The sequence below is a fragment of the Rattus norvegicus genome, chromosome 1 (genome assembly GCF_021556685.1).
Source record: "Rattus norvegicus strain SHRSP/BbbUtx chromosome 1, alternate assembly SHRSP_T2T, whole genome shotgun sequence".
NCBI classification, from domain to species: Eukaryota; Metazoa; Chordata; class Mammalia; order Rodentia; family Muridae; genus Rattus; species Rattus norvegicus.
In genome coordinates, this window is record NC_141534.1 from 119,510,412 (window position 1) to 119,537,702 (window position 27,291).

The window sequence follows — 27,291 nt, forward strand, 5'->3', positions numbered from 1 at the left end:
TTCAAAACATGCTCTCCTTTGTGAAACAGCTCTATCATTTGGGAATCCCATTAGCCTTTTTAACTGCACAAAGGTACAGAGTCAATCTCCAATGTGTGTCCATAATCAGCTCCTTGAGGAAAGTCTATGGTCATGTATCTAATTTTCTCACTGCATTTAGTACAGTGAAGAGTTTGCCATGCCACTAACTGCCCACTCCTCTAAAGTTCATACTAGGTTAGCATTCTGGAGAGGTAAGTTATTAGCACTTGAATAGGCTATGTGATGGAGCCATCAAGATAGGATTTGAGCCCTTATGAAACAGGTACAAGGAGGTCTTTTGTTCCTTCTACTCTTATAGCAAAAAGACAGCCTTGGGTAAAGATGAAGCAAGACTGTCCTAGATACAAATTCTGATGGCAACTGGACCTTGGCCTTCCCAGCCTCCAGAAATGTGGGGAATGAATATACTAATCTGTCCATAAACATAAAATTATAAATGCTATTAATGAACAGTGTGACTAAATGATAATCTAACAGCCCAAACAAATTAAGGCCACATACAAAATAATTTGAAGCAGTATTTATTTTAGTCTCTTCAAAAGTATTTCTCTTATTTTTGTGCCATGTCCTCATGGGGCAGAAAGGATAAGAGAAGCTCTTTAGTAAGCAAGTAATCCTATTCCTCAAGGCTTTGTCCTCATGATGTAATCACTTTATCTTTAATGCACTGAGAACTAAGTTTACAAACATGAATACTAAGTTTAAATCATTCAGGCCACAAAAAAGTTAAAATTAACTACTGTGTCTGCATTCTTATTCAACAAATCTGAACTTCACACACACACACACACACACACACACACACACACACGTAACACTTTAATGTGTTTCTAGACCTTATGAACTTTGATGTTCATATATACCAGGCTTTTGGAAACTGTAGAGCCACTGTTCCCTGGGTATCTTGGGCACAAGGACAGGCTCATGTACCCATACTTGAGATGCACTGAAAGCTCATAGCATGAAATGTACAACTGATTTTCTCACCAAATAAGTTTCTATTTGTAACTTAATAAGTGTTTTCTAGTCTCCAGATATTATCTCATAATTTAATCCAACATGTATTGTACCATTCTAAGAATAAAATGAACAAAAGAATTAGGACTGGGATTGAGAGATGGCTTAGTGGTTAAGAGGACTGACTGCTCTTCCAAAAGTCCTGAGTTCAAATCCCAGCAACCACATGGTGACAAACAACCATCTGTAATGATATCTAATGCCTTCTTCTGGTGTGTTTGGAGACAGCTACTGTGCACTTATATATAATAAATAAATAAATAAATAAATAAATAAATAAATAGATAAATAAATCTTTAAAAAAAATTAGGACCTTACTTTCTCTTATTCAAATAATGTGGATTGGAATGCAGCGTATGGAAGCCATGCCATTATCCCTAAGTAGCATCTCTAAAGTCTAGGAAAGCCTGTCTATAAGCTAGAACTAATTTCAACAGTGAGAGGAGAGGCAGCAATGATAGGTGGCTAGCTCACTCAGGCTCTCACAAACCAGGGAAACCAGAAGAGAGACACTCATTTGCATTCTTTTGTCTCCTAATAGCGAAGAACTGTTGGATTGGGTAATTTAAACTCATTACACTTGCACATTTAGCTTCTGCATGCTCATATGCATAAGTAGTATAAGAGAACATGTTGGAGGAGCTTCTAATGTTTTTCAGCAAATCTATAGATAAAAGACAAATGAAACACATTTAATTGAATAGCATTTCTCCTCTTAAAATGAGTGTGTTTGAGTGTGAAGCTTATGAAATGAGGAAGAATAATTTTTCCAGAGTTTTCTAGCTCTTGGTCAATTTATTTAAACATGTTATGTGACGGTTTGCATAGTGTTATTGACAGACACTGTGAATAAATGACCAACACTGGAATAAAATCAAATCCATCTTCAAAATATCAAGAACATTAAAAGAAATCGAACATGACAATCTCATCAAGGACATTAAAAGAAATTGGACATGACAATCTCAAATTTCTACTAAGGTCAGTAATTGTCCCTGCTGACTTTGCTTTATGTGTGGTGCTCATACTGTGATGGAAAGAGTGGGGAGGCTCCATTAGGAATGTGTGCATCTCTGAGTGTGAGAAGTGATTTCACTGCAGTTGGTTGCCTGACAAGTATGAGATAATTTTAGTGACGAAAAAAATTAGGCTGTCAAATACCTTTCTTTATCCAAAATTGCTTTTGAGCTGTTTGCCCTGCACGTCATTGCCATTAAATCTGGGATCACAGTGGCCTGAATTCATCTAGCCAGTGACCAGAGCAGCCTCATAGGGTGGCAAGAATAGTCTTTGTATTTTGTTTTTGGATTAAATCAAACGATAATCTTCATATATTAAGAGCAGCGTTAAGTTAAACTACAGTTAATGTTCTAGAGATGAGGCCAATTCCTGTTCCTTCAGGCGTGGGATATGTGTTCTCAGATGACCTACCTGAGGACCTTCAGACTCAATGGCCCCTCATCACAAACACTGGTGTTCACTGCCACCCACAAGGAATTCCAAGAAATTCTGGTGAGAGTCCTTTCTGCTACCAACCCCCTAAGAACCAAATGCTGTAATTGCTCTGGAGCACTTGAAGGTAACAATTTGAAAAACTAAATAAAAGATTTCCTTCCACTTAGTGTTTTGCTCATCAGACAAACTTACTTACCTCCTGTAACCAAGCCTCATTTTGGAAGCATAGGGTAACCCATAATGAAGCCCTTTGGGTCAGAAAGGCTCACTTCTAGGAACAGCAGATGGTAGAAATCAGGCAACTATTATCTGGATCCCCATACAAAAGATACTGAGGAGAGCTGACACCAAGAAGTGTCAGCTTCCTGGAAGGAGGAAGCTATAAGTCAGAGAGAATTTCTCTGTCCTGTTGAAGAACTTGAGCCATCACTGCAGCACAGCTGCAAAGGGAGGAACTGGATCTTTCAGAGAACAGTCCCTGACAGACGCTAGAACCGTGATGTACATACATGCTCACACTCACCCCAATCCTCCAGCTCACCGCAACACTGCAGCCAGGAAAAGCTGAGATTGAAGCCATGTACCTCTATTCAAACGTGTGTGTGTGTGTGTGTGTGTGTGTGTGTGTGTGTGTGTGTTGTGATATTTTAAATGTAGAGCATATTCTCTTTTAATATAAAGGTAGCAAATATAATATTTAAATATATAACTATTATAAATATCATTTAAATATATACCTATACATTGTAAAAAATATATAAATTTAACGTAAATTTCATAGCCTCTGCAATGTACCTGGTATGAATTTGCATCCAGACCTTTCTTTTTTTTTAAATTTTTTTAATCTTTATTAACTTGAGTATTTCTTATTTACATTTCGAGTGTTATTCCTCTTCCTGGTTTCTGGGCCAACATCCGCCTACTCCTCTCCCTCCCCTTCTATAGGGGTGTTCCCCTCCCCATCCTCCCCCCATTACTGCCATCCCCACAACACTCACATTCACTGGGGGTTCAGTCTTGGCGGGACCAAGGGCTTCCCCTTCAACTGGTGCTCTTACTAGGCTATTAATTACTACCTATGAGGTTGGAGCCCAGGGTCAGTCCATGTATAGTCTTTGGGTAGTGACTTAGTCCCTGGAAGCTCTGGTTGGTTGGCATTGTTGTTCATATGGGGTCTCGAGCCCCTTCAAGCTCTTCCAGTCCTTTCTCTGAATCCTTCAATGGGGGTCCCGTTCTCAGTTCAGTGGTTTGCTGCTGGCATTCGCCTATGTATTTACTGTATTCTGGCTGTGTCTCTCAGGAGAGATCTACATCTGGTTCCTGTCGGCCTGCAGCATACCATGTGTGTTTTTCTGTGATTGGGTTACCGTACTCAGGGTGATATTTTCAAGTTCCAAACATTTGCCTATGAATTTCATAAAGTCATTGTTTTTGATAGCTGAGTAATATTCCATTGTGTAGATGTACCACATTTTCTGTATCCATTCCTCTGTTGAAGGGCATCTGGGTTCTTTCCAGCTTCTGGCTATTATAAATAAGGCTGCTATGAACATAGTGGAGCAAGTGTCTTTTTTATGTGTTGGAGCATCTTTTGGGTATATGCCCAAGAGAGGTATAGCTGGGTCCTCAGGTAGTTCAATGCCCAATTTCCTGAGGAACCTCCAGACTGATTTCCAGAATGGTTGTACCAGCCTGCAATCCCACCAACAATGGAGTGTTCCTCTTCCTCCACATCCTCACCAACATTTGCTGTCACCTGAGTTTTTGATCTTAGCCATTCTCACTGGTGTGAGGTGAAATCTCAGGGTTGTTTTGGTTTGCATTTCCCTTATGACTAAAGATGTTGAACACTTCTTTAGGTGTTTCTCAGCCATTAGGCATTTCTCAGCTATGAATTCTTTGTTTAGCTCTGAACCCTATTTTTTAATAGGGTTATTTGTCTCCCTGCAGTCTGACTTCTTGAGTTCTTTGTATATTTTGGATATAAGCCCTCTATCAGTTGTAGGATTGGTAAAGATCTTTTCCCTATCTGTTGGTTGTCGTTTTGTCCTAACAACAGTGTCCTTTGCCTTACAGAAGCTTTGCAGTTTTATTAGATCCCATTTGTTGATTCTTGATCGTAGAGCATAAGTCATTAGTGTTTTGTTCAGGAAATTTTCTCCAGTGCCCATGTGTTCGAGATGCTTCCCCACTTTTTCTTCTATTAGTCTGAGTGTATCTGGTTTGATGTGGAGGTACTTGATCCACTTGGACTTGAGCTTTGTACAGGGTGATAAGCATGGATCAATCTGCATTCTTCTACATGTTGACCTCCAGTTGAACCAGCACCATTTGCTGAAAATCCTATCTTTTTTCCATTGGATGGTTTTGACTACGTTGTCAAAAATCAAGTGTCCATAGATGTGTGGGTTCATTTTTGGGTCTTCAATTCTGTTCCACTGGTCTATCTGTCTGTCTCTACCAATACCATGCAGTTTTTATCACTATTGCTCTGTAATCCTGCTTGAGTTCAGGGATAGTGATTCCCCCAGAAGTCCTTTTATTGTTGAGGATAGTTTTAGCTATCCTGGGTTTTTTGTTATTCCAGATGAATTTGCAAATTGTTCTGTCTAACTCTCTGAAGAATTGGATTGGTATTTTGATGGGGATTGCATTGAATCTGTAGATCACTTTTGGTAAAATGGACATTTTTACTATATTAATCCTGCCAATCTATGAGCATGGGAGATCTTTCCATCCAGACCTTTCTATGTGCTTCCATAGGGAAAGGTTTCTGTTTCATTTTACTTTAAGTGTTGTTGACTGAAGGGATTAGAAAAGCTGCAAGTAACTAAGAACAAAGGGGCCAACACTAGGCCAGTGAGCACAGGTACTGCAGCTCAGGCTGGTGGCAGTCATAGCCATGGAGCTTAGTTCAAGATGGCACAAACAACAGCTACTACATACACATGAAGAAGCATCTGGAAAGTGGATAAAGTAGGTCAGAGATCCACCATGCTGACTCCTCTAGGGGCTATATGGAGGACTATTAAAGAGTCAGTGAGAACCAAAGATTTAGTCTGATGAAACTCACAGCAGGCCAGCAAGATCCATTCCCCCACTCATCAGCTTCTTTTGGGGAATAAAAGTGCTGGGTGGAGACTCTAATGATCCAACTTTTTCTGAGGGCTGCTTGAGAAGTAGGCCTTGATCATCCTACTCTTTGAGCACTAAGAGAACTCAGCAAGCACAGGAAACATCACAGAGTTGCTTAAAGTAATGCTGATAGCTTAGACTAGTTTGATGAGGTTCAGAGTGTCTAACCAGGATACCTAAAGAACATGGACAGGTCATGAAGACTGGAAGACAGTTACAGTAAGTTCTTCAACGTCGTCCAAAGGCTTATGTGCTAAAGACCTGCTCCCTGAGGCAATACATTGGCAATGTACTTGAGTGAAGTACTTAGGTCATTGAAGGTAACCCCTTGAAAGAAATTTTGGGATCCACCTACTTCCTTTTCTCTTTGCTCTCTATCTTGTGAAGTGGGTATTTTGGTTCTGCCATGGATTCTAGTAGGACATGCCATCTTGCTATAGACCCAAAGAAACCAGAATGATCAGTTATCACAGACTACAACCTTGAAAATTTTTGATCCAAAAAGTATTTTTTCTTTATAAGTTGATTATGTCAGATATTTTGTTATAGTGACAGAAAACAACGCTTTGAGTAAGGTATTGCCAATATGAATGAATGACTAATAAATAAATAGACGAGAACATAAGAAAATAAATATGTTCAAAAATGAGATGAGATTAAAAACAGACTCAAATAAAATGAAGTTACATGACTTACCTACCAATATCTTCAAAATAACCACTGCAAGCATGTTCACCAAGGTCAGAGAAGTGACACATGAATAAAGTAAAATTTTAACAGAAAAAGAATGTACAAAAAAGTACCGCACAGAAACAACAGAGTGGAGGACTATGACATCTGAACTGAAAATTTAAATAAAGTGAATAAACAAAAGACTAGAAAAATAACAAAAACTAATTGGTAAAATTGAAGATATGTAAGGGGAAATTATTCTACCAAAGCTGAAAAAAGAGGCAAAAGAATGAGAGAAAAAGATATTTAAGAGATTTATAAGACACCATCAAGTGGACCAACATGATGAAGCTTCAGATGACAGAGGGGACTCTGCAATGTCCAAACGTGGCAAAAGAGATGAACAAACAGACCCAGGAAGCCAAAACTGTCCGCCAACTCTCAATCCACGAAGAAACTCACACCAATACACACTGTGAGTAAGTTATCAAAGCCAAAGAGCAAAGAGATGGTTGACAGCAGAATGAACAAAAGTGACTTACGTATACTTAATGTCCCAGTCATCTGTCCCACAGCGGAATAGTGAATGAATTGATTCTGGGGGCTTAGCAAGTCTCAATGGCCTCTCAGGCGTTTGGCCAAGGGGTAAGGTATCCAAGACTCAATAACCCCTACCTTTCACAATTAATCTCAAAAAGGAGAGTCTGTTTTCAAAAATGGAACCTTGAACAGAGGTCTTACAGAGGTCTGAAATCCCAGCCACTTTGATGACTAAAGCAGGATGATCATAGGGTCAAGGGCAGCCTGTAGAGGAAGTGCATACAAGGCAACCTGGGCTAACTAGTGAGATCTTATATCAAAATGAAAAATAAAATGAAAGCTAGAGATACAGTCCAAAGCAGGGCTCTAGGGGCAGAAAGAGATTAAATGAAGAGTGTCAGGTCATATGAGCACAGAGGAAAAAAAGAAGGCAGGTAGTTAAGTTCCAACTTCACACACAGGGACTGGAGCCCAGTGAGTAGAACCCAAGAATATCCTTAAGATTTGAGAAATGTGCACCTAATATATTTTCATTTGTATTTGTATCTGCATTTGACCAGTTAGTCAAGTAATTATCCTCCTCATGTGGTCTGTACCAGGAGACCTGGTGCTGTGAGCATCCATCATTGATCATGATAAGCCTGTCATGTGTGAAGATACAACTGACTTACATCTTGAGTGTTCTGAATGAGCAGAGACCATATACATGACAGAGAAGACCACTGAACTTACTAGACTCTACAAGATAGTCAATATAGCACTGCAAGAAAAAAAATCATTGGCTGCATACTCAAAACTTGGAGACTTATAATCTAATTTATGAAGAACACAGGGGAGAGAAGTCTTTGCAAAGAAATGCTGGTAAGAGGGGCTACTAGCAAAGATCTTCGAAAATACTTCCATATCAGAGATACACGTTCTAGACTGTTCGGTGTCTTAAAACGTGACCAGCTACCTTGATCTATGATGGAGGCTCACGGCACCAGTTTTCATAGTACAGATGGCATGCAGATGGATAATGCACACTCAGGGTCTCCAGATAAATCATATCCCAACACATGCACTCGCAGACTGAGCCCAATTCTGAATAAATGTGGATTTGACCCCAAAACACAGCCATGGCTCTTAACAGGTGAAAATAACTCACAACTGCCAAATTTCAGGGGACAAGCATGGGCATCCATCGGGAAGTCCTCAAGCTGCATTGGACACTCAGCAGAGATCGTCAGGCTGAAAAGTAAAAGAAGATGGTTAAAAGGGCCCACCTCCTCCTCCCACAAAGCCATTTGTATTAAACAATTTGATGAATGTTTTTATGGAATTGTCTAACTGTTCCCACTAAATTACACGTTTGTGCTGAAGAAAGCATCATTGGGAGTAAAGGTATGGCTCCAAAGTACTCAGAACCCCTGTAGCCTGATATGTGTACTTATATACACATCATCACTCATAATGCCATCTAGGGTGCTTTTCCAATAATGATTGCCACGTCCTACCTCTTGTCCATCATTGTCTAACATAGTTTCTTTGACAGGGCTAAATATACATTTATTTTCTTAAATAGTTTATGCTCTTAAAAAATATAAATGTAAGGTAAATGTCCAATCTCATCTTTACCAGACTCTGCTTTTTTCATTGCTTAATGGTCCAGAAAGGAACTCGTATTGCAATAGCAATTTTCTAGCACAATCTGATTATTAGCCTTTTAATTAAAATCTAGTCTTCTACATTAGAATTCCACAGACCACAAGGTTAATGGATGCAGTAGCTCATGCTATGCCAGGCATTGTGTGAGTGCTCTGGCTACATTAACCCCCATCACCACAGTAGAGTATGGAGGTCTACTGCAGCTACCACATCATATTACAGATGGAGGCAAGGCCCAGAATGGAAATCTACTCGGTGGCACAGCCATGAGTGGAGCTCAAGCTGCTGGCTCAATCTACAGAGAGGTTCTTATAGCACCTAGAACCTGCCCTATGACTGTGGGTTCTGCTTTGTAAGAGGGTACAGTACTGCCCCACAGGGTGTGGGTGCTGAGGCCCATCCATGGTGGAGTGGAATCCCCGGATGTTTATATGCTAGAAGTCTTCAGCATGGTTGTGTACAGTTGGTAGAGCCTTTAAGAGGCGAAACTTTAAGAGGTGATGACTGGTCACTCAGGGAACCATTCTAGAAAGAGCGATTTAGTTCTTGAAGAGTTCTAGTCGTTCCTTCAAGAATGGGTGGCTACAAGTCCCAAACTAGCCTCTGATTTCCTTTGATTTCCCATCTCACCATGGGTTTCTTCCACACATGCTCCAGTCACTGTTATGTCATCACCACAGAGACCATATTAGAGAGGTGACACAAATTACCTAGATGTTTCAGCTTCCACAGCAAGTGCTAAATAAGCCTCTTTTCTTTGTATATTACTCAGCATCTGTACATTGTGTTGTACAGAACAATAATACACATGCTTTTATGTCTCTACAGAGATTTCACTAATTTGGCAAAATTCTAAATTGTACTAATGAGCTTGTTTTTTGTTTTGTGTGCACTTTTCCATCATTTAAAATTAAATTAATTACACAAGATGAAATAAAAATATGAAACACTTGACTTCCTCTATAGTATACTTTTAAAGCAGAAAAAATAAATAGCTAGCCATTGTCCATTGCTTGCTATATTAAGCAGAGATGTTGTTCATGCTCACAGGATGCAAATGAAATGCAAAAACATTCATTTTTGCTTTTACAACCTTCTTTTGTTAAAGCAGATTAGTCTGTTGTTAAATTGGTAACATTAATCACAGGTGACCACTGCAGCCTGAATGGCCAATTTAGTCATTCTACGAATAAATAGGATAGAAGTGCATGCCCATCAATACAAGGAAATTCTTTGACACTGTTTTGCAGGACAGTACCCAGGGAAGGAGTAAGTCACCGAGGGCCATGAGTACAGGGTGACCAGAAATGCTACCAGTTCTCATATTCATGTTCAGATGCAGAGATAGCATTGAAGGGGATATACTCTGTTCTATGAGTTCTATCTGGAACATTTAATTTGGAGTTTTTCTATGTGTGTACCTACTGCCTTCTTACTCAGTATAAAAATGTACCTTCTACACATTCAAGCAGAACTATCACCCACATCACAAAAACTTCACACCTATGACTTTTAAAACCTGACTTTAAAAATGTGATTTGCATTATGTGTATATCTTTCAGCTTTGCTCATAACTAAGTTACTTTCCTTAAACTCTTAGTATTTTACAGGGTTGGTAACTGAAAGGAATGTCTCCAGCTACAAACTATAAAAGAGAGAAATTATCCAAAACTGTGGGATGGCAATGAGATTAACGTATCAGAATTAGGAAAATAAGGACTTAAAAAGCACAGCCTTTGAGAATAGTATCCAGTCATCATAAAGATACTATCTATGATTGTTAGTAATTTAATAAATGTATTAGAGAAAGCAACATGAACAGAGAGATTCAATAATGGAACAGAAACCATTATGACCAAGGAACATGACAGTGGGCATAGGATAGAAGACTACTGGGGGAGTTTCAAGCTTCTGTGGCTTCCACTATACCATACAGCACAAAAAAACGTCAACTAGCAGATTCAGTTCTATGTCATCTCTTAATGACATGAGCAACTTCATGGGCCTCCTTTTCCTTTTCCCACAGGGCAGATCTAGAGATGATGGCAATGACAGGACTCCTCTCTGGCTGTTTCCATGTTGACCAACTCTCTTAACTGGTCCTTACTCCAACAAGATCTCAGCTTCCCATTGGTGTGCAGGCTTCCTGGAAGCTGAGTCTTCAGCTTAATTGCTGGCATGGGGATTACAGTTCCATTCTTCACCCCTCAGTGCTGGCTTCATTTTGTTCACATGGCTCCCATGGATCTAACTAAAACTTAGAATCTCTGTCATTTATCTTCAATTGCCAAAATAGACCTCACAGGAACAAGACTCCGAGCTTGGTCACTCTGTCCATTTCTGGTGTACACTTTTTCTCCATTGCTGGCCAACATCAGGCACAGGAGGACCAGAGTACCCCGGTTACTTTTGTGGGCTTCACTGCAGATGCCTGGCCGTAAGAGCTGTCCACCTCCTTGGAATCACTGTGCCAGCCAGTTTAAAGAATTCTGGCAAGAGATGCTCAACAGGAGTCATCTTCTAGAATATTGTGAGAGTGAAAATGTCACGTACATATAGCAGTGGCTAGAGGGCTATGGAAAATGTGTGCAGAAACCAGTAGTTCTTATTTATCTAGGTATGTTTTAAAGACTCTGTAAAAATGGTTCCAGCAAAACTACAAACAACAACAGTTTGTATAATACAGCTATCATCTTAGTAATAGTCATACTTATTTGTATAAAGTGCCTTGTAATCAGTCTGAAGCCTCAGGACAATCACTTCATCAGCGGTGGACTCTGCCCTCTTAATAGACATCAACCGTTCTGATGAATCCCTCAAGAGCAAGTGCTTCAGTGTTAGTAATAAATTAACATTTCTGCTATCTTTAAACATTGCACAAATGGCCGTGGCTTTTCTAGATAGACGAATTCTTCTGGTTTGAGCTTCCAAACACAGAATATACTCTCAAGTAACTAAGCTCCACATGGAATTCAGCTCAAACCCTTTTGTGGAAGGGCTGCCTGTCACAGACCAAAAGAGACACCTAAGTCACATCTTCAAAGTCTTCATGGTTTTAGCTAAAGTAAATAAAGCTCAAAGGAATCAGAATTCTTCTATTGACAGAAATTCATGAATTACTAGAAGATACTGATACTTGGTATTTGTTTTCCAAAGGTCCAATTTCTGTTTTACTTATACATTCTGCTAAGTCAATTCAAGCATTAACACAAAGGACACAACATCTGCACAACTTAATTTATGATAAGGAAAAGGACACTTTGCAAGTAGAGATCATTGTTTCTAATTAGTTTCATATCACAAATGAGATCTTAGGACCCCAAACTCATTAGGGGGCTTCCAGTTTGGCCAGAGATCCCCTCAAAAGTAGAAGATGCTTTCAAGTAGTCTACACAACCACATCCCAGAAGATACTTTTTATTAGCTGTGTGATATTTATAAAAAGGCCTAACTTCTTTAGTCCAGTCTTCCCATTTGGAAAAGAAAGAAAATAGTTGATTGTACACTCTGAAAAATGTAGCTAGGAAACGAAAGGTTTAAAAGGATTAATCAAAGTAGGAAGTTCAGGGACAACAAAGTGACTACAGATTGAAGACTTTCTTGTTTCCATGGCAAAACTACAGCAGAAGGTGTGCTGAGAACAGGCATACTGCATTGCAAACATTAAGAAAATGAACAGCTCTCCAAGACCTAGGACTACTCACTTCATATGGCAAAAGGATTTTTGCCAGTAGTATTAATGTAAGTTTCTCAGAGTGGGGCAGTTGCCCTAGACTAACCAAGTAGAGCAGTATAATCCCAAGGCTTCTTATAGGAGGAATGAAAGAGTGGGAGTCTCAAAAGAGAAGCAGAGACAGAAGCAGACATGAGTGTGATAAAGCCTAGAGACCAGAAATGCAAGTGTCCCACAGTAACTGGAAGCAGATGTGAGAATAGGGCCAAACATTCGGAAAGGCAGGTATCTTCCAGGAACTGGATGAGACAAGCGTCTCCTCTGGAACTCCCAGAATTAATGCACCTGGCCAATACCTTGATATACAACCCTATGAGACTTCTGTGGCTTCTGACTTCCAGAACTAGAAGTCAATAGGTTTTGATGTATTTTAAGAAAATACATTTGTGGCAATTGATTGCAGTACCAATAAGAAACAAATACAAATTTTGGCATCCAGAAAAGAGCCATTATTGTAACAAAATCTGAAAATATGGAAATGGGTTTAACAATGGGTTGACAGGAAAAGCCTACAATGGAAAGATCATGAGTAACTAACGACTCGTGAAGGTATGGTGGTTGAATGAGAATAGCCCCCATAGGTTCTTAATTGAATACTTGGTACCCAGGTTGTAGAAGTGTTTGAGAAAATAATTATACAATGTTGTCCTGTGGAGGAGGTGTGTCACTAGAGGTGAGTTTTAAAGTTTCAAAAGCCTCTGCCATTTCCAGTTAGCTATCTTGCCTCGTGATTGTGAATTGGATATAAGCTTTCAGCTGCTGGTCCAGAACCATGCGGGCCTTGATTGTTGCCATAATGCTCGTGGCACACCCTTTGAAACCGTAAGCCCCCAATTAACTTTTAGATAAGTTGCCTTGGCCATGTAATTGAAAAGAAACTAGGACCAGTGGTGAGAAGCAGGTGGAGAACTGTCAAAGGTCACTGTTAGAAAGAATGCAAATGTCAAAGGGCAGAGTCTGAAGTTACTGGAAACAGATCCTGTCATATGGTAGCAGTACGCTCAGTTAAATGCTATCTACAGTAACAAGGAAGCAGAATTTGCACATGATTTACTAAGCTAAATAGTACTACATTAATCTCCACAGCATGTAAATATTCCCATGCATAAGAAAGAGTTTTTGAGCCTCATTTAACTCTGGGCTTCCCAAAGTCACCCTATCTAGACTCTGCCATTGTTTATTTCTATTTTGAAATATATCTTCCTTTACGTCTTTCAACTATTTGACTGTGCTTCATAAACCAGAATATAGCACCTTGGTAGTTGTCAGTCTTTCCTTTGTATCTTCAGATGATTTGTGAGTTTGCATTTGGTTTTCAGAACCCCTTTCCTGTTGTAATCACTACATTGATATATTTGTATATATCTTTACTATGGACTTAGAACTATTTTTAAAAGCTTGTTATGTTTATTGTGTATGTGTGCACATCCACAATCATGTACCATGACATGCATGTAAAGGTGAAAAGAAAAAAGGGGGTGTGGGTTGTGGATGTGAATAAAGTATCTTGAGATAGAGAGAACATCAAAGTGTACCCCAAGAAATTACAGGAATTCCTGGGGAAGAGAGGTGGGAAATGAAACCAGGCAGAAGAGCAGAGCTGAAAATGGAGGTGTGTGAGCTGTTATGCTGTTAGCTTGAAGATGCAGTCAGGAGTCCTGATAAAGAAAAGCGAAAGGCACAGCTCTGAAAAATGATGGTAATGCTTACCTGAGCCTCTAGAGAGAATATGGTTCTGCCAACATCTCCATTTTGTACCTATGAAACCAATTTTTGATTCTTGGCTTCTAAAAGTTTAAGAGAATATCCTTGTATTATGTTAAGTATCTAAGTTTGTGGTGACTTGTTAGGGAGCAATCACAGAATGTGAATACCAGGATGAAATTCGGTACTCATGTGGAAGAAGTTACCTTTTTAATTCCCACTTTTCATATTAAATCATGAGGAGAAAAGGGATGGAGGGAAGGTTGCTAACAATGGAGTTACATTTGATGACATGACACTTTACAGCCTGTCTCTGCTGTAATTGGTATAGACCTTACCAGGAGTGTATAAGCTGAAGCCCAAAGTTGTGATAGGACACACTTTGTCAAGAGCCTCTGAATGATCAGAATAGACCAAAAATTAGAACAAGGAGCAGGACTTCAGATTCCAAATAATTATTCCAAGGCCAGGGTTGTGAGGGTGTGGGGATAAAGCTTTCTTTTCTATGGCCTGTCAAATGGGAATGCCTGTGAGTATTTCTCTCTCTGTCCTGCTGTGTGCTGGTCCCAAGCTCACCCAAGGAGAGGATAATGCCCGAACAATCATCAATAAAGTATGCTGTGGATATTGGTTGTGCAAACATCCCTCATTATATAACTGTAGTTCATAATAGTGTACGGAGAGCTGATGTCTTCAAATCCTCATTAACAATACAAAATTGAACTGTATTGCATATGAAAAGAGGTGAGTTAGGAGTTTGTGTTGGAACATGAAGGTCATTGCCAGCTGGATCAACTCCCCATATGTCACAGCCTGTGTCACCTGAAATGTGTCCATTCAGTGACTATTGTAGATTCACAGTAGCTGTGTTCTGTCTAGCACAGAACTGCAGATAGACTTCCTTCCAGAGGCCGACCACTGTCATATCCTTATTACCCAGATTCAGAACTATGTCTCATTCACACCCTCAGAAGGACTTGGCATAATTAAGAAAACCAGTAGGGCTGCTAGGATAGGGGATCAGAGTTGGAAGAGTGGCAGGCACAGTAACCTACTTTACATACACTGGAACTTTACTGAATTTTGTGAAAAGCAAAATTTTAAATGTTCACAATAACATTGCATTAAATGCTTTCACTTGTACAATTGTAGAATTCCACCCTTTAAAAGTAATATGCTCGGCCTTAAATGGAGAGATGGCACAGCAGTTAAGAGCACTGACTTACATAGGTCCTGAGTTCAATTCCCAGCAAACACATGGTGGCTTACAACAATCTGTAATGAAATCTGATGACCTCTTCTAGTGTGTCTGAACACAGTGACAATGTACTCATACATAAAATAAATAAGTAAATCTTTTTAAAAAGCAATATACTCAGAGATAGCACCTGGACAAGCTAGAGCAAGATGGCCACTGGGCAACTCTTTGCCTCTCGGAGGAAAATCAACTAAACATGGGGAAAGGAGATCCTAAGAAGCAGAGGGGCAAAATGCCCTCATATGCATTCTTTGTGCAAACCTGCCGGGAGGAGACCAACAAGAAGCATTCACATGCTTCTGTCAACTCAGAATTCTCCAAGAAGTGCTCAGAGAGGTGGAAGACCACGTCTGCTAAAGAAAAGGAGAAATGTGAAGATAAGGCAAAAGCTGACAAGGCTTGTTATGAAAGAGAAATGAAAACCTACATCCTCCAAAGGGAAGATCAAAGAGAAGTTCAGGGACCCCAGTGTACCCAAGAGGCCTCCTTCGTCCTTCCTCTTGTTCTGTCTGAGTACCGCCAAAAAATCAAAGGCAAGCCTGGCTTATCCACTGCTGATGTCACAAAGAAACTAGGAGAGATGTGGAAGAACACTGCTGTGGATGATAAGCAGCCCTATGAGAAGAAGGTCGTCAAGCTGAAAGGAGAAATACAAGAAGGGTATTGCTGCCTACAGAGTTAAAGGAAAACCTGATGCAGCGAAAAAGGGGGTGGTCAAGACTGAGAAGAGCAAGAAAAATAAGGAAGAGGAAGAGGAGGAGGAAGAGGAGGGAGAAGAGGAAGACAAAGATGAAAATAATGAATAAGTTGGTTCTAGCACAGTTTTTTTTCTTGGCAATAAAGCATTTATTCTCCCTGTACACCATTCATTCCTTTTAAAGAAAACAATCAAAAAGTACGGCTGTGTAAAACTTGTTTCTAAACTGTAGAGTGTCTATTTCTTGTATAGTTAACACACTACCGAATGTGTCATTAGATAGTCCTGTCTTGGTGGTATTTCCAGTAGCCACTAACGTTGCCCGGTACAGTCTGAGGGGTGTACATTGGCATGGAAATGTAAAGCAGGTTCTTGGTGCACAGCACAAATTAGTTATATGTGGGGACAGTCGTTTGGTGTTGTTTTTGTTCTATTGTTTTTGTTTTTTCTTTTGGCTTTATTTTCGTCTTGGTCTGTTTCATCTTTAGCTGTCCCTGATGCAGCACGTATGAAGGCAATTGTTATTCTATTAACTGAGCACCACTCTGTATTGAAAAGAATGCAGCTGTTTTGTTGACATTTTTAATTTAAAAAAAAGTACTATACTCAGTACAAGTCTGCAGTTTCAGCACTCTAGAAGTTGAGGCAGGAAGATTCGGAGGTCGTTGCTACCTTGGACTAAATAGCAAGATCCTGATTCCAAAATCTCTTCTCCTCCCCAACATTTACTATTGATATAGCATAGCTTACATTCTTTTTAGAAATGAACACACACAAATTCTACAACTTACTTCAAGCTTCAGTTACAGAGTTCAAGGGTTGTTCTAAGGATAACTGACTCATTTTATATGCTTGCGTATAACTGGAATGTACATGAGTCCAACCACCAGAATTACACTGAGCTAAAAATACCCATGGAGATGTGCACCACTTATTTGTATTTTTGTTCCTCTTCAGCTGTTGGGGAGAAGATGTCAGCAATTCCTGTTTATGTTAGGAAAATCAGCATAGATGTAATCGTCTCAAAAAGCTGATGTGTTGCTGAACCAAAAGGGACACGGCTATTGTGGGTCTATTTCAATTAATGACTTTCTTTTGTTAAAAATATTCTGTAGAAGCCATTTCAATAATGAATGGAGGAGTAGAGACATTTAATTTTATGTGTATTATATACCCCAAAATAAATGCACTATAATAGATCAAATGTGGGGGAATAAAGAGAATCCTGAACAGTAAATAATTGTTACAAAATAGAAAAGCAAAACCATGCAAATGAGCTTCTTTCTGTAAGGCAAACTAAAAGTTCAACTTTGGAAACTGCATTTCTTTAAGTATAGAGCACAGACAACCAAAAGCACAGCATAGTGAAAAAAGCTTTCACTACTCAAAGATCTGGAGCTCAAATCCCTATGGAGATTATAAAGCCTAGTGTACAGTATTCTTTAAAATGTCTGAATATGAAATGAGGAGCACTATGTGTGACACGTAATGGATGTTTCTAAAACTCTAGGGAAGGAGCTGGAGACATGGATCCGTAGTTAAGCTCACTAACTTCTGTAACAAAAGATCTGGATTTAGTTTCCAAGTTCTGTGGAGACTCTAACATAAGTTAGTCCAATTTCAGGGGATCTGACACCCTCTTCTGATCCCTTGCATACATGTACTTACATACATCATGCACTTACATACACTCAGCCATGAACACATACACATCAAGTAAAAATTGGAAAAACAGAAACTCTAGGGATTAAGATGACACCACCAAAACTTGTCCATTCAGAATTCCAATAGTCCAGGAGGACAATGATGTATCAAAATTACCAGCAAGACTTTTCCTTTAAAAATAATCCATAATCTATTAAGAACTCTACAACCCATGGTGAGATGCTTGGTGAATGAAAAGGACTTAGACCACAGTAAGCAAGACCTGTGGCCTTTACTTATTGATCCCACCCTCTTCTGCAGTTCTGCTACAGTATCAGTCAGTGACTATGTGTTCAAGGCTCTTCCCCCACATTTTCTTCTATTAGTTTCAGTGTGTCTGGTTTGATGTGGAGGTCCTTGATCCACTTGTACTGAGCTTTGAACAGGGCAATAACAATGGGTCAATTTGCATTCTTCTACATACTGACCTCCAGTTGAACCAGCAACATTTGTTGAAATGGAGTCTTTTTTCCACTGGATGATTTTAGCTCCTTTGTCAAAAATCAAGTGAGCATAAATGTGTGGGTTCATTTGTGGGTCTTCAATTCTATTCCATTGATCTACCTGTCTGTCTCTGTACCAATACCATATAGTTTTTATCACTATTGCTCTGTAATACAGCTTGAGGTCAGGGATGGTGATTCCCCCATAAGTCCTTTTATTGTTGAGGATAGTTTTTCCTATCCAGGGTTTTTTGTTATTCAAAATGAATTTACAAATTGCAAAATGAATAGAAATTGCTCTTTCTAATTCTATGAAGAATTAATTGCATTGGGACTTTGATGGGATTTCATTGAATCTGTAGACTTCTTTTGCCAGGATGACTATTTTTACAATATTAATCCTGCCAATCCATGAGCATGGGAGATCTTTCCATCTTCTGAGACCTTTTTCAATTTCTTTCTTCAAACACTTGAAGTCCTTGTCATACAGATTTTTCACTTGCTTGGTTAGAGTCACACTGAGGTATTTTATATTATTTTTAACTATTATGAAGAGTGTCATTTCCCTAATTTCTTTTTCAGCCTGCTGTTCTTTGAGTAGAGGAAGGCTAATGATTTGTTTGAGTTAATTTTATATCCAGCCCAGCTACTTTGCTGAAGTTGTTTATCAGCTGTATGATTTCTCCAGTGGAATTTTTGGGAGTTACTTAACTATACTATCATATCATCTGAAAAATAGTGATACTTTGATTTCTACCTTTCTACTTTGTACCCTTTTGACCTTCCTTTGTTGTGTGATTGCTCAGGCTAGGACTTCAAGTACTGTACTGAATAAGTAGGGAGAGAGTGGGCAGCCTTGTCTAGTCCCTGATTTTAGTGAGATTTCTTCCAGTTTCTCTCCATTTAGTTTGATGTTGGCTACTGGTTTCTGTATATTGCTTTTACTATGTTTAGATATTGGCCCTGAATTCCTGATCTTTCCAAGACTTTTCACCTGAAGGGGTGTTGAATTTTGTCAAATGCACCATCTAAAGAGTACTCATGGACAGACCCATGGTTCCAACTATATATGTAGCAGAGAATGGCCTTGTTTTGGCACCAATGGGAGGAAAAGCCCTTGGCTCTGCCAAGGCTCCACCCCCCACCCCTCTGTGTAGGGAATGTCAGGGCGGGGAGGAGGAATAGAAGAAGGGGAGGTGAATGAAATAGATGGGTTATGGATGAGAAACTGGGAAAGTGGATAACATTTGAAATGTAAATAAATTTTTAAAAATCCAATAAATAAAAGAAAAAGAAAAAAAACATCCTCAGTTAGGTAAACCAAACCCAGAAAAACAAGCAATAAATAAAATAAAATGACTCCTTATGATTATTGTGCTATCAATAGACTGGTTCTTCTCTCAATCCTCACCAGAGAAATTTTTAATGTAATAGTTGACAATGAGTACAGAGACTCCTAAGTGAGTTAAATATTGGGAATCAAAAACTGTTAGAATGCTCAGCCATAAACAGAGAATCTATGTCACACACACCCTCATCAAGTCTCAGAAATCTTCACATAGAGGGGATGCAAAAGCGGTAAAAGCCAGAGGTAGTAGATGACCACAGGGAAAATGTTTCCTTGACATAACAAGGCAGTTGACTATATGAACTCTCACCAGTTATGACAGTATCCACAAGACGTATATGAGAACATCCACGGAATGGGAGGTATAAAGTCCTACTTTTAGCAGAGGTGTTATTGGTAATATATCTGCTGAGCTGAGAAAATTAGTTTTCACTTAAGGGTATGGGCCCTGATAAATTCACCATGCTCCAGTGGAAGACTAAATACTCAAGAACAGTAGCACAAATTGAGCTTCATGATTTGTTTTATCAATAGTATCCCAAAGTTGGTGAATATGAAAGGGAAGTTAGATCTGGGAAGAAGTGAATATAGTCAAACTACAAGAATTAATGAAAAAAGTTAAAACAAGAACAAGCAAATTTATGGAGACAATAAAAATTACACAATTGTCAGAAACCAAGGGGAGGGATATATATATATATATACACACACACACACACACACACACACACACACACACACATACATCAGATATTTAGGGTAGAAGATTTCTATGAGATATCATTTGGCTATGTGTTATTACACCTTTGGCCAAACTCATGAACTAGACAGTTCAAAGTATGAACTCTGATAAACCATGGACCTGGGGATACAACATGAACATTACTACAGTGGTACTGGGGCAGGGAAGGCTGTGGATGGATGGGTCAAGGCAGCATGGGAAATTCTCTGCATGTCTCTTTTAATTCTGAAACTGCTCTGAAAGGTGAATTTCTTTTGCAGTTATTAACAAAAGTTGAGAGGAGTAAGTTTGGATGTGGGATGAACAAAGGCAGCCTGTAGTTAATCAGTGAATGTGGTATGCATATGTATAAATTCCAAACTGAAATGTATTATTATATACAATTAAAATGTCAAAATAGAAATAACTATAAAAATTTAAAAATATATGGGTAAATAAATACATTTATTTTTTAAAAAATATTAAGTTCACGACTTTGCTGTTTTATTCAGTTTTTATTAGAAAACATTGGAGAAAAATAATTTTTAAAAAGGAAAAATTTCTCTATGTTTCATAGTTTCTGAGCATTGAGCCCATGTTAGATGTCTTGTTTGCTTTGGTCCTGAAGTTGAAGGGCTTGAGAAAACAGATGTTCACTTCAGGATAGATATAAACCCTGATGAATCAGAGAGGAAGGGTCCAGGAACAAGATGTAGCCTTCAAGGACACATCCTTGTAACCTACTCCAATCCAGGCCTTCTAAGAAATCATACAGCTATGGTTGCATTAAACAACATATGTGTTGTGAAGGGAATGTGGCCGTGACAGGGACCATGACAGCAGGAATTTGACTCAGCTACTTATAAGTAAAAGAAACATGGAGTTGGGAAGCCTGGAAGTCTATCCCAGCACTGAAAAAAACCATACCACTTCTTCCTGAGAAGGACTCTTAGATTCTATAACTGTAGCTATGAGTAACCTATCCTTCTGTGTAGTAGGTAAAGAAATAGAAAGATTCATGGTGCACATGGAGTAGCTTACCCTACTACTGCCCCAGTCCTCAAGGGCATAGCACAATAGTTTTTCCCAGAGTTGGCATTTACATTAGTCAGCTCATGTTGCCATAACAACACAATATATTCTTATAATTTTCAAGGCTGGGAGTCTGGGTTGAATAAATCATACATTTGGCTTCTTGTGAGACTGCTCCCCTTGGCTTGGAGACAGCAGCCTTTGCCTGTGTCCTTACAGGCTCTTTCCTTTGTGTCTGGCTATGTCCTTTTCTTTTCAAACAAGGACACCAGCCAGATTGGATAAAGGCTCACTGGTCAAGACCCCATTTTAACTGTCATTTTCTCTTCAAATATCCGTTTCCAAATATAGTCATATTCTAAGGTACCAGGGGGTTTGAGACTTTAATGTAAAAGTTTTAGATTAATAAAATTTAGTTTACACATTTTCACTTCACCCATGGCACTACTTGCTTTCTGACATGACACATGATGGTGCCAAGAAAGAAGCAATGAATAAGTAGACTTAAACCAGTTCAACTGCAATTGTTGAATAGTAACATTTTTAAAGGGTAAAAGCTTAATTCATGCGAGGAATGGTTCCTATTCATATTGCTCTTATGAGGTTATTTACTGAGATCTTTTGGCTTTCTTTACAGAGACACCAATAGATTCTTTGATTCTTTGAGGGTGACATTGACACCCATACACAAAGAATACTCTAAAGGAAGGAATGGGAACAATGGACAAGGATGACGTAGGGGGACAACAATAGGGATATGGTGCAGGAGAAAGAGTGTATGTGACCTTTTACCCAGTGTGGCAAAGAAGGACAAGTACACATCTTGTCAGAACTATGAACTCTAAAATACTCCTTTCACTTGTATTTATCACTTAAGCAAACAAAAATTCTTTTGATTTCTTTAAGAGTTGGTATAATGGCCAATGTTGTCAGTGTGATAAAATGTGAAATGACTTTGAAGATGAGCTGCTGAGCATGCTGTGAAATATTATCTTGATAACATTAACTGAAGTGGGAAGACCCACCCACTGTGAGTGACAACATTCCCTAGGCACTATATATCGTAGTGAAGAATGTAGTGCTGAGCTTAGGTGTATGTGTTCATGCATTGATTGTATATGTTGTGTGCAGACAGAATGTGCCTGACACTCCTATTCCTGATGCTGTGATATCCTTTCCATAGGGTACTGCAACCAAAAACTTCCACCGACATAAACTCTCACCCCAAAGTAGTGTTTGTCACAGTGTTTTGTCATAGCCACAGAGAATAAATTAAGAGAAATGCAGAAGTTAATTAGTGGCAGACTGAGGTTTCAATTCATGTAGAATAGGTTCAGATCCTGGACAGCAATAAGAGTTGGATAAAAGTATGTAAGTTAGTTGGCTAGAAGTAAGCCCTAAACATGTCAAGTGTTTTGTAAGGATCCCAGTGGTCTTTGCCAACTGGCTTTACATCTATATATTCAGAAAGAATCTGAGAGAAACTGAAAAGAGGGTGTCAGCCAAACAAAAGTAGAACTATCTAAAATCTGAGGACAGGAGCTCACGTGGGTAACAGGTGTCCATAGATGTAGGCCAGGAGTAAGAGTGGCCTCTGGGAGATGGCAGCAGGAAAAGAAAGTCATGAGTGCCATAGCATAAAAAACAGTGCAAAGGGCTGGAAGCAAACAAAACTGGCTGGTTAATGTAAACCTCAGCCAGCAGCTACTGCATGAGAGGGACTCTGGACTGTTTTGAGGAGTCTACAGGCAATACATAGGGAGTAGCATGCATAATCCACTAGACTTCAACTAGAGTTTAGGTTGGTTTCTATGCTTGGTGGTGGCAGCAGAAGTTGGATGTCTGGGGACAAATGATTGTTGAGATCTTGACTGAGCTTGGGTGGGTGATAGAGGGATACATCGTCCAGACCCGGTAACTAGAACTTTGACAAAGGCCAAATCCCAGTTCAGTTTACTACAAAATGGTGCAAAAATATACACTAATGGACCTTACAGGGAAGCATAGAGCACAGTGACAGAGGCTAGAAACAACACCAAGAAAGGTACAGAGAAGGGAAGACATGGCACTGGTAATGAAGGCACGGGTTTAATCAACCTATGATGATGAGAACCAAGGATTTGAGTCAAGTAAACAGAAGGGGAACTAGATTTAAGCAGAAGACACTTAGCCTGACTAGGCTAGCATCTGCAAGGAATGGCAAATGAAGCATAGGAGGCAAGGCTCTGAGAAAACCGTGTGCTGTTGGGCATACCAGAGAAAAATGGAATTTCGACACATAGGAGGCCTCTAGAAGTTACTCTAGACATATCTACGCCATCTCACTAATGGTCCAATGTCATCCGAATCTTATGGATGGAAATGGTGAACAAGGGCTCATATCACCTGTGCATTGGTGAGACAAAGATACCACTGCCTAGGCTGTTGGGAGAGGTGAACATTCCAAACACTTCCTATATTCTCTATAAAAAGAGCAATGTTAAGGGCTGGAGAGATGCCAGGGTAAAGCAATTGCTTGAATGCCTGTGACCCTAGGTTCCATCCAGAATACCACAAATAAAGAAGTAAAACCATTCATACATTGAGAGAAAAGTGTATACCATTACCCCAGTAGATTTTGTTTTGATATTTTTCCCAACAGCATAGACTGTTGTATAGTACTTGTGCCTCCAGATAAAGGGAGCTTTTGAAAAGTCTAAGTCTGCTTACAGTTGTGGCTACTCCCCAGAATTCCGAGGAAAAGGAGTTGAGCATGAGGACATGTCTGGCTTAGCAGGAGTCCTTTTATCGTATGATGTATCTTATGATCACCCTGCACACAGAGTTCTCTGGGTTGTTTTTTTGTTTGTTTGTTTGTTTGTTTACTACCTACTGTCATTTTGCACACAGGGTTCCCTGTGTTGATTTTTACTACCTATTCTCACCTGTATATAGACCCCCTGGGTTACTTTTTATATACTATGTCTCATTTTTGACTAATTCTTATCAATTCTTAGCAACACTATCAGGTAAACACTTTACGTAACTTCATATTCATTCCTTAGGTTGTACGTATTTCTGAACTTGCTGGTCCCTATGTCCAGAACACTCTGGTAGCTGTTTCCTCAGGTCATTGTTCATTCCAGCCTAGCTGTCTCCGTATGAACTCACACTGCCCCTCATTCATTACTGCATCCTCAGCATGCCCCATCATCACTGTGACCTGACAGCTGGGCAGGCAGCTGCTCTCAGACAGGCTCAGAGTAAGAAACTGCGATGTGACTAAATGGATAGAGTAAGGACTAGGGAGCAAGGAAAGGGTGGATGTAAAGGGCCGAGGCAGCAACAACAGGGTAGAGCGGCAGCTAAACCAGTGTCCCAGGGAAACACTACTTTTTTTTAACATGAATTGACAATTAGGCAGATCAACACACACACACACACACACACACACACACACACACAGAGAGAGAGAGAGAGAGAGAGAGAGAGAGAGAGAGAGAGAGAGAGAGAGAGAGAGATTTTTACAAAGTTGTAGACTTTACCATATATCCATATATGGTGGTTTGAATAGGTTTGGCACCTATAAATTCATGTGCTTGAATTCTTGACCCATAGAGAATGGCACTATTATGAGGTGGGGTCTTGTTGGAGCAAGTGTGTCACTGTGGGGGTGGGCTTTGAGTTCTGCTATGTCTAACCACCTCCCAGGGTGGAATTAGACTCTCTTCCTGGCTGCCAGCAGAACAGTCTCCTTCTGCTGTCTTCGGATAAAGACATAGAACTCTGGTTTCTCCAACTCCATGTCTGTCTGCACACTGCCATACTTCTTACGAAAAATATACCATATTCCATACACCAAACGCTCATATATATGATACTACTCACTCTCCTATGTACCTTGCATACCCGTTCATACTCATCTATCTACCTGTATACTCACACTCACCAGCTCCTATTATAGCCATCCTCAGTGATATGTTCTCAAGCTTAATGGTGCACCATCAAAGAACAGAACAGGGAAAGTTAACAAAAGGGCTTTCTTCCAGTATTCTGAGCATGTTAGGTTTCACAGCTGGGTAGAACAGGATGTGTACTTTGAGCTGATGGCACACAGTAGACACAGAGATGCGTTGCTCAGAATGGCTAGCACTTGTCACTTATTACATGTACCTACCCAAAGGGCCTATGACCCCCTCCCCATTTCTAGGGCTCCGTCTCTGTAGGTCAGTACCCAGGGAAATTTATCTTACAGTGCTCTCTCTGTAAAGTCAAACACAAATGTTACTTGGGATGTTCTTTTCTCAGACAGTTTCATTTAGCTGTCTCGAAGAAAATCTTCGTAAAATTTAGAACAGAATTCATTTCTGTCACTCACTGTGAAACCCTGGCAGCCTTCAAATGTCCCTGCTTATTCCTTTTCCCCTTTCCAGGCACTACCTAGGGGGAATGACAACATTTTAAAGCCAGAATTATTTTTAACACCTCCAAATCACTGACTGCTTCCCATCTTGACCAATCTTGTTAGCTCCTTAAAGAGCAGACATGGTCCCTTTCTCCTACACCCATGGAGTCTGCCCTCTTCTCTTGTCTGGAAGCATAGTCTCCAATGGCTGACTCTTGGATGGTGATCCCACCGTCCATTATCTTCACAAAACAGCAGGTTCTTTGCTTCAAACACAGTGAGTGTTGATGCTTTCCCTCACCTGCACATATCTCAGTGGTGCAGCGTTCCCAACAACCATGATTAGTCTCCTCTTATGTATTCAAGGCCATGTTTTCTCTTGGGCCTGATAACAGACAGCTCATTCCAGGAAGCTGTTGCTGGCCTCGGCTAGCTCTAAGGGCATCTCCTGTTCCCCTACTGTGTTTGAGTACTGTCAGTCAGAAACAACCCATGATCTTTGACCAGCCTTACTAACACTGTGTAGGGTACTGTGGAAGAATTTAGCTTCCGCTGGAAAGAAATCAAACTTCAATAATAGAAGTTAGCCATGTATTATTTTTCTGTTAGCTGTCTATGAATGTACTCAGAGTTTGTTTGGCCACACTCATGTTTGAAATGCTTCAGAAAGTCTCTTCATGCTAACAGAAGCTTTAATGTTCCTCAAAGTACTCTAAGATGCCACCAAAGCCTAAAACGTCCCTTGATTCTCAGCTGTTTGGCTCTTTGTATGCTCACATGACTAGCACAAAGCCACTGAGACTACCGCCTGTGATAGGTATGTATGGTCATGATCAGAGCTTGATTCTCAAATCTGCCTGAATTTCCAATAGATCGTGGTGGACTGAAATGAATTACCCTGAATGATCTGCCTAATACCGCTCACATCTAGCTACTGGCTGCTTGAAATACAGTGTCTTAATTAGAGTCTCATTGCTATGAGTACACACCATGACCAAGGCAACTTTTATAAGGACAACAATTAATTGGGGCTTGCTCAGAGTTCCAAAGGCCCAGTCCATGAGCATCATGGTGGGAAGCATAGAAGTATGCAGGCCGACATGATGCTGGTGGAGCCAAGAGTTATACATATTGATCCAAAGGCAACCAGGAAAGAAACTGTCTCTTCCACACTAGGAAGGGATTGAGCAGAGAAGCTCAAAGTCCACTCCCACAGTGACACATTTTCTCCAATAAGCCCATGCCTACTCTAACAAGGCCACACTTCCTAATAGTGCCACTCCCAGGGCCAAACATAGTCAAACCATCACGTGTGGCAAATACCCTGGAGAGCAGAATCACTGATTTCATCTCTCTTTAGTTTCTTAAGATTTATGATTTGATTTTACTCCTTAAAAAAAAAGTGTGCTGCTGGGGAGGGGCTGGAGTGAACTATGGGTATGTACCTCTGAGTGCAAGCATTCGCATAGACTAAAAGAGGGCCTCAGATTCTCCATAGTTTCAAAGGCTGGGGCTACATGAGGTTGTCATTTGTCTACTGTAGATCCTATGAGCCAACTCAGGTTCTCAGCCAGAGTAGAGCACCCTGTTAACCACCAAGCCATCTAACCGCATCTTTACTTTTTAAATGCTATAGAAGACTGGTCTGTACTGCATCTAGAAAAACCATTAAAAAAAACTTACTATTTGAAATTTTTTGAGAAATGGGACGCATGTGGGACTCTGTAACATATCTCTTCATCAGCATCAGGGGCATACT

At 39.8% G+C, this 27,291-nt stretch overlaps 1 protein-coding gene across 4 annotated transcripts in view; it reads right to left on the reverse strand.

The window, feature by feature from the left end:
* Gabra5 (gamma-aminobutyric acid type A receptor subunit alpha 5) overlaps positions 1 to 27,291 on the reverse strand; it is a 105,668-nt gene that overhangs the window by 40,407 nt on the left and 37,970 nt on the right. For all 4 annotated transcript variants that reach the window (XM_087551803.1, XM_087551804.1, XM_087551799.1 and 1 more), the window contains 1 exon segment: positions 8,009 to 8,091. In XM_087551803.1, coding sequence (XP_087407929.1) covers positions 8,009 to 8,091 — 83 coding nt within the window.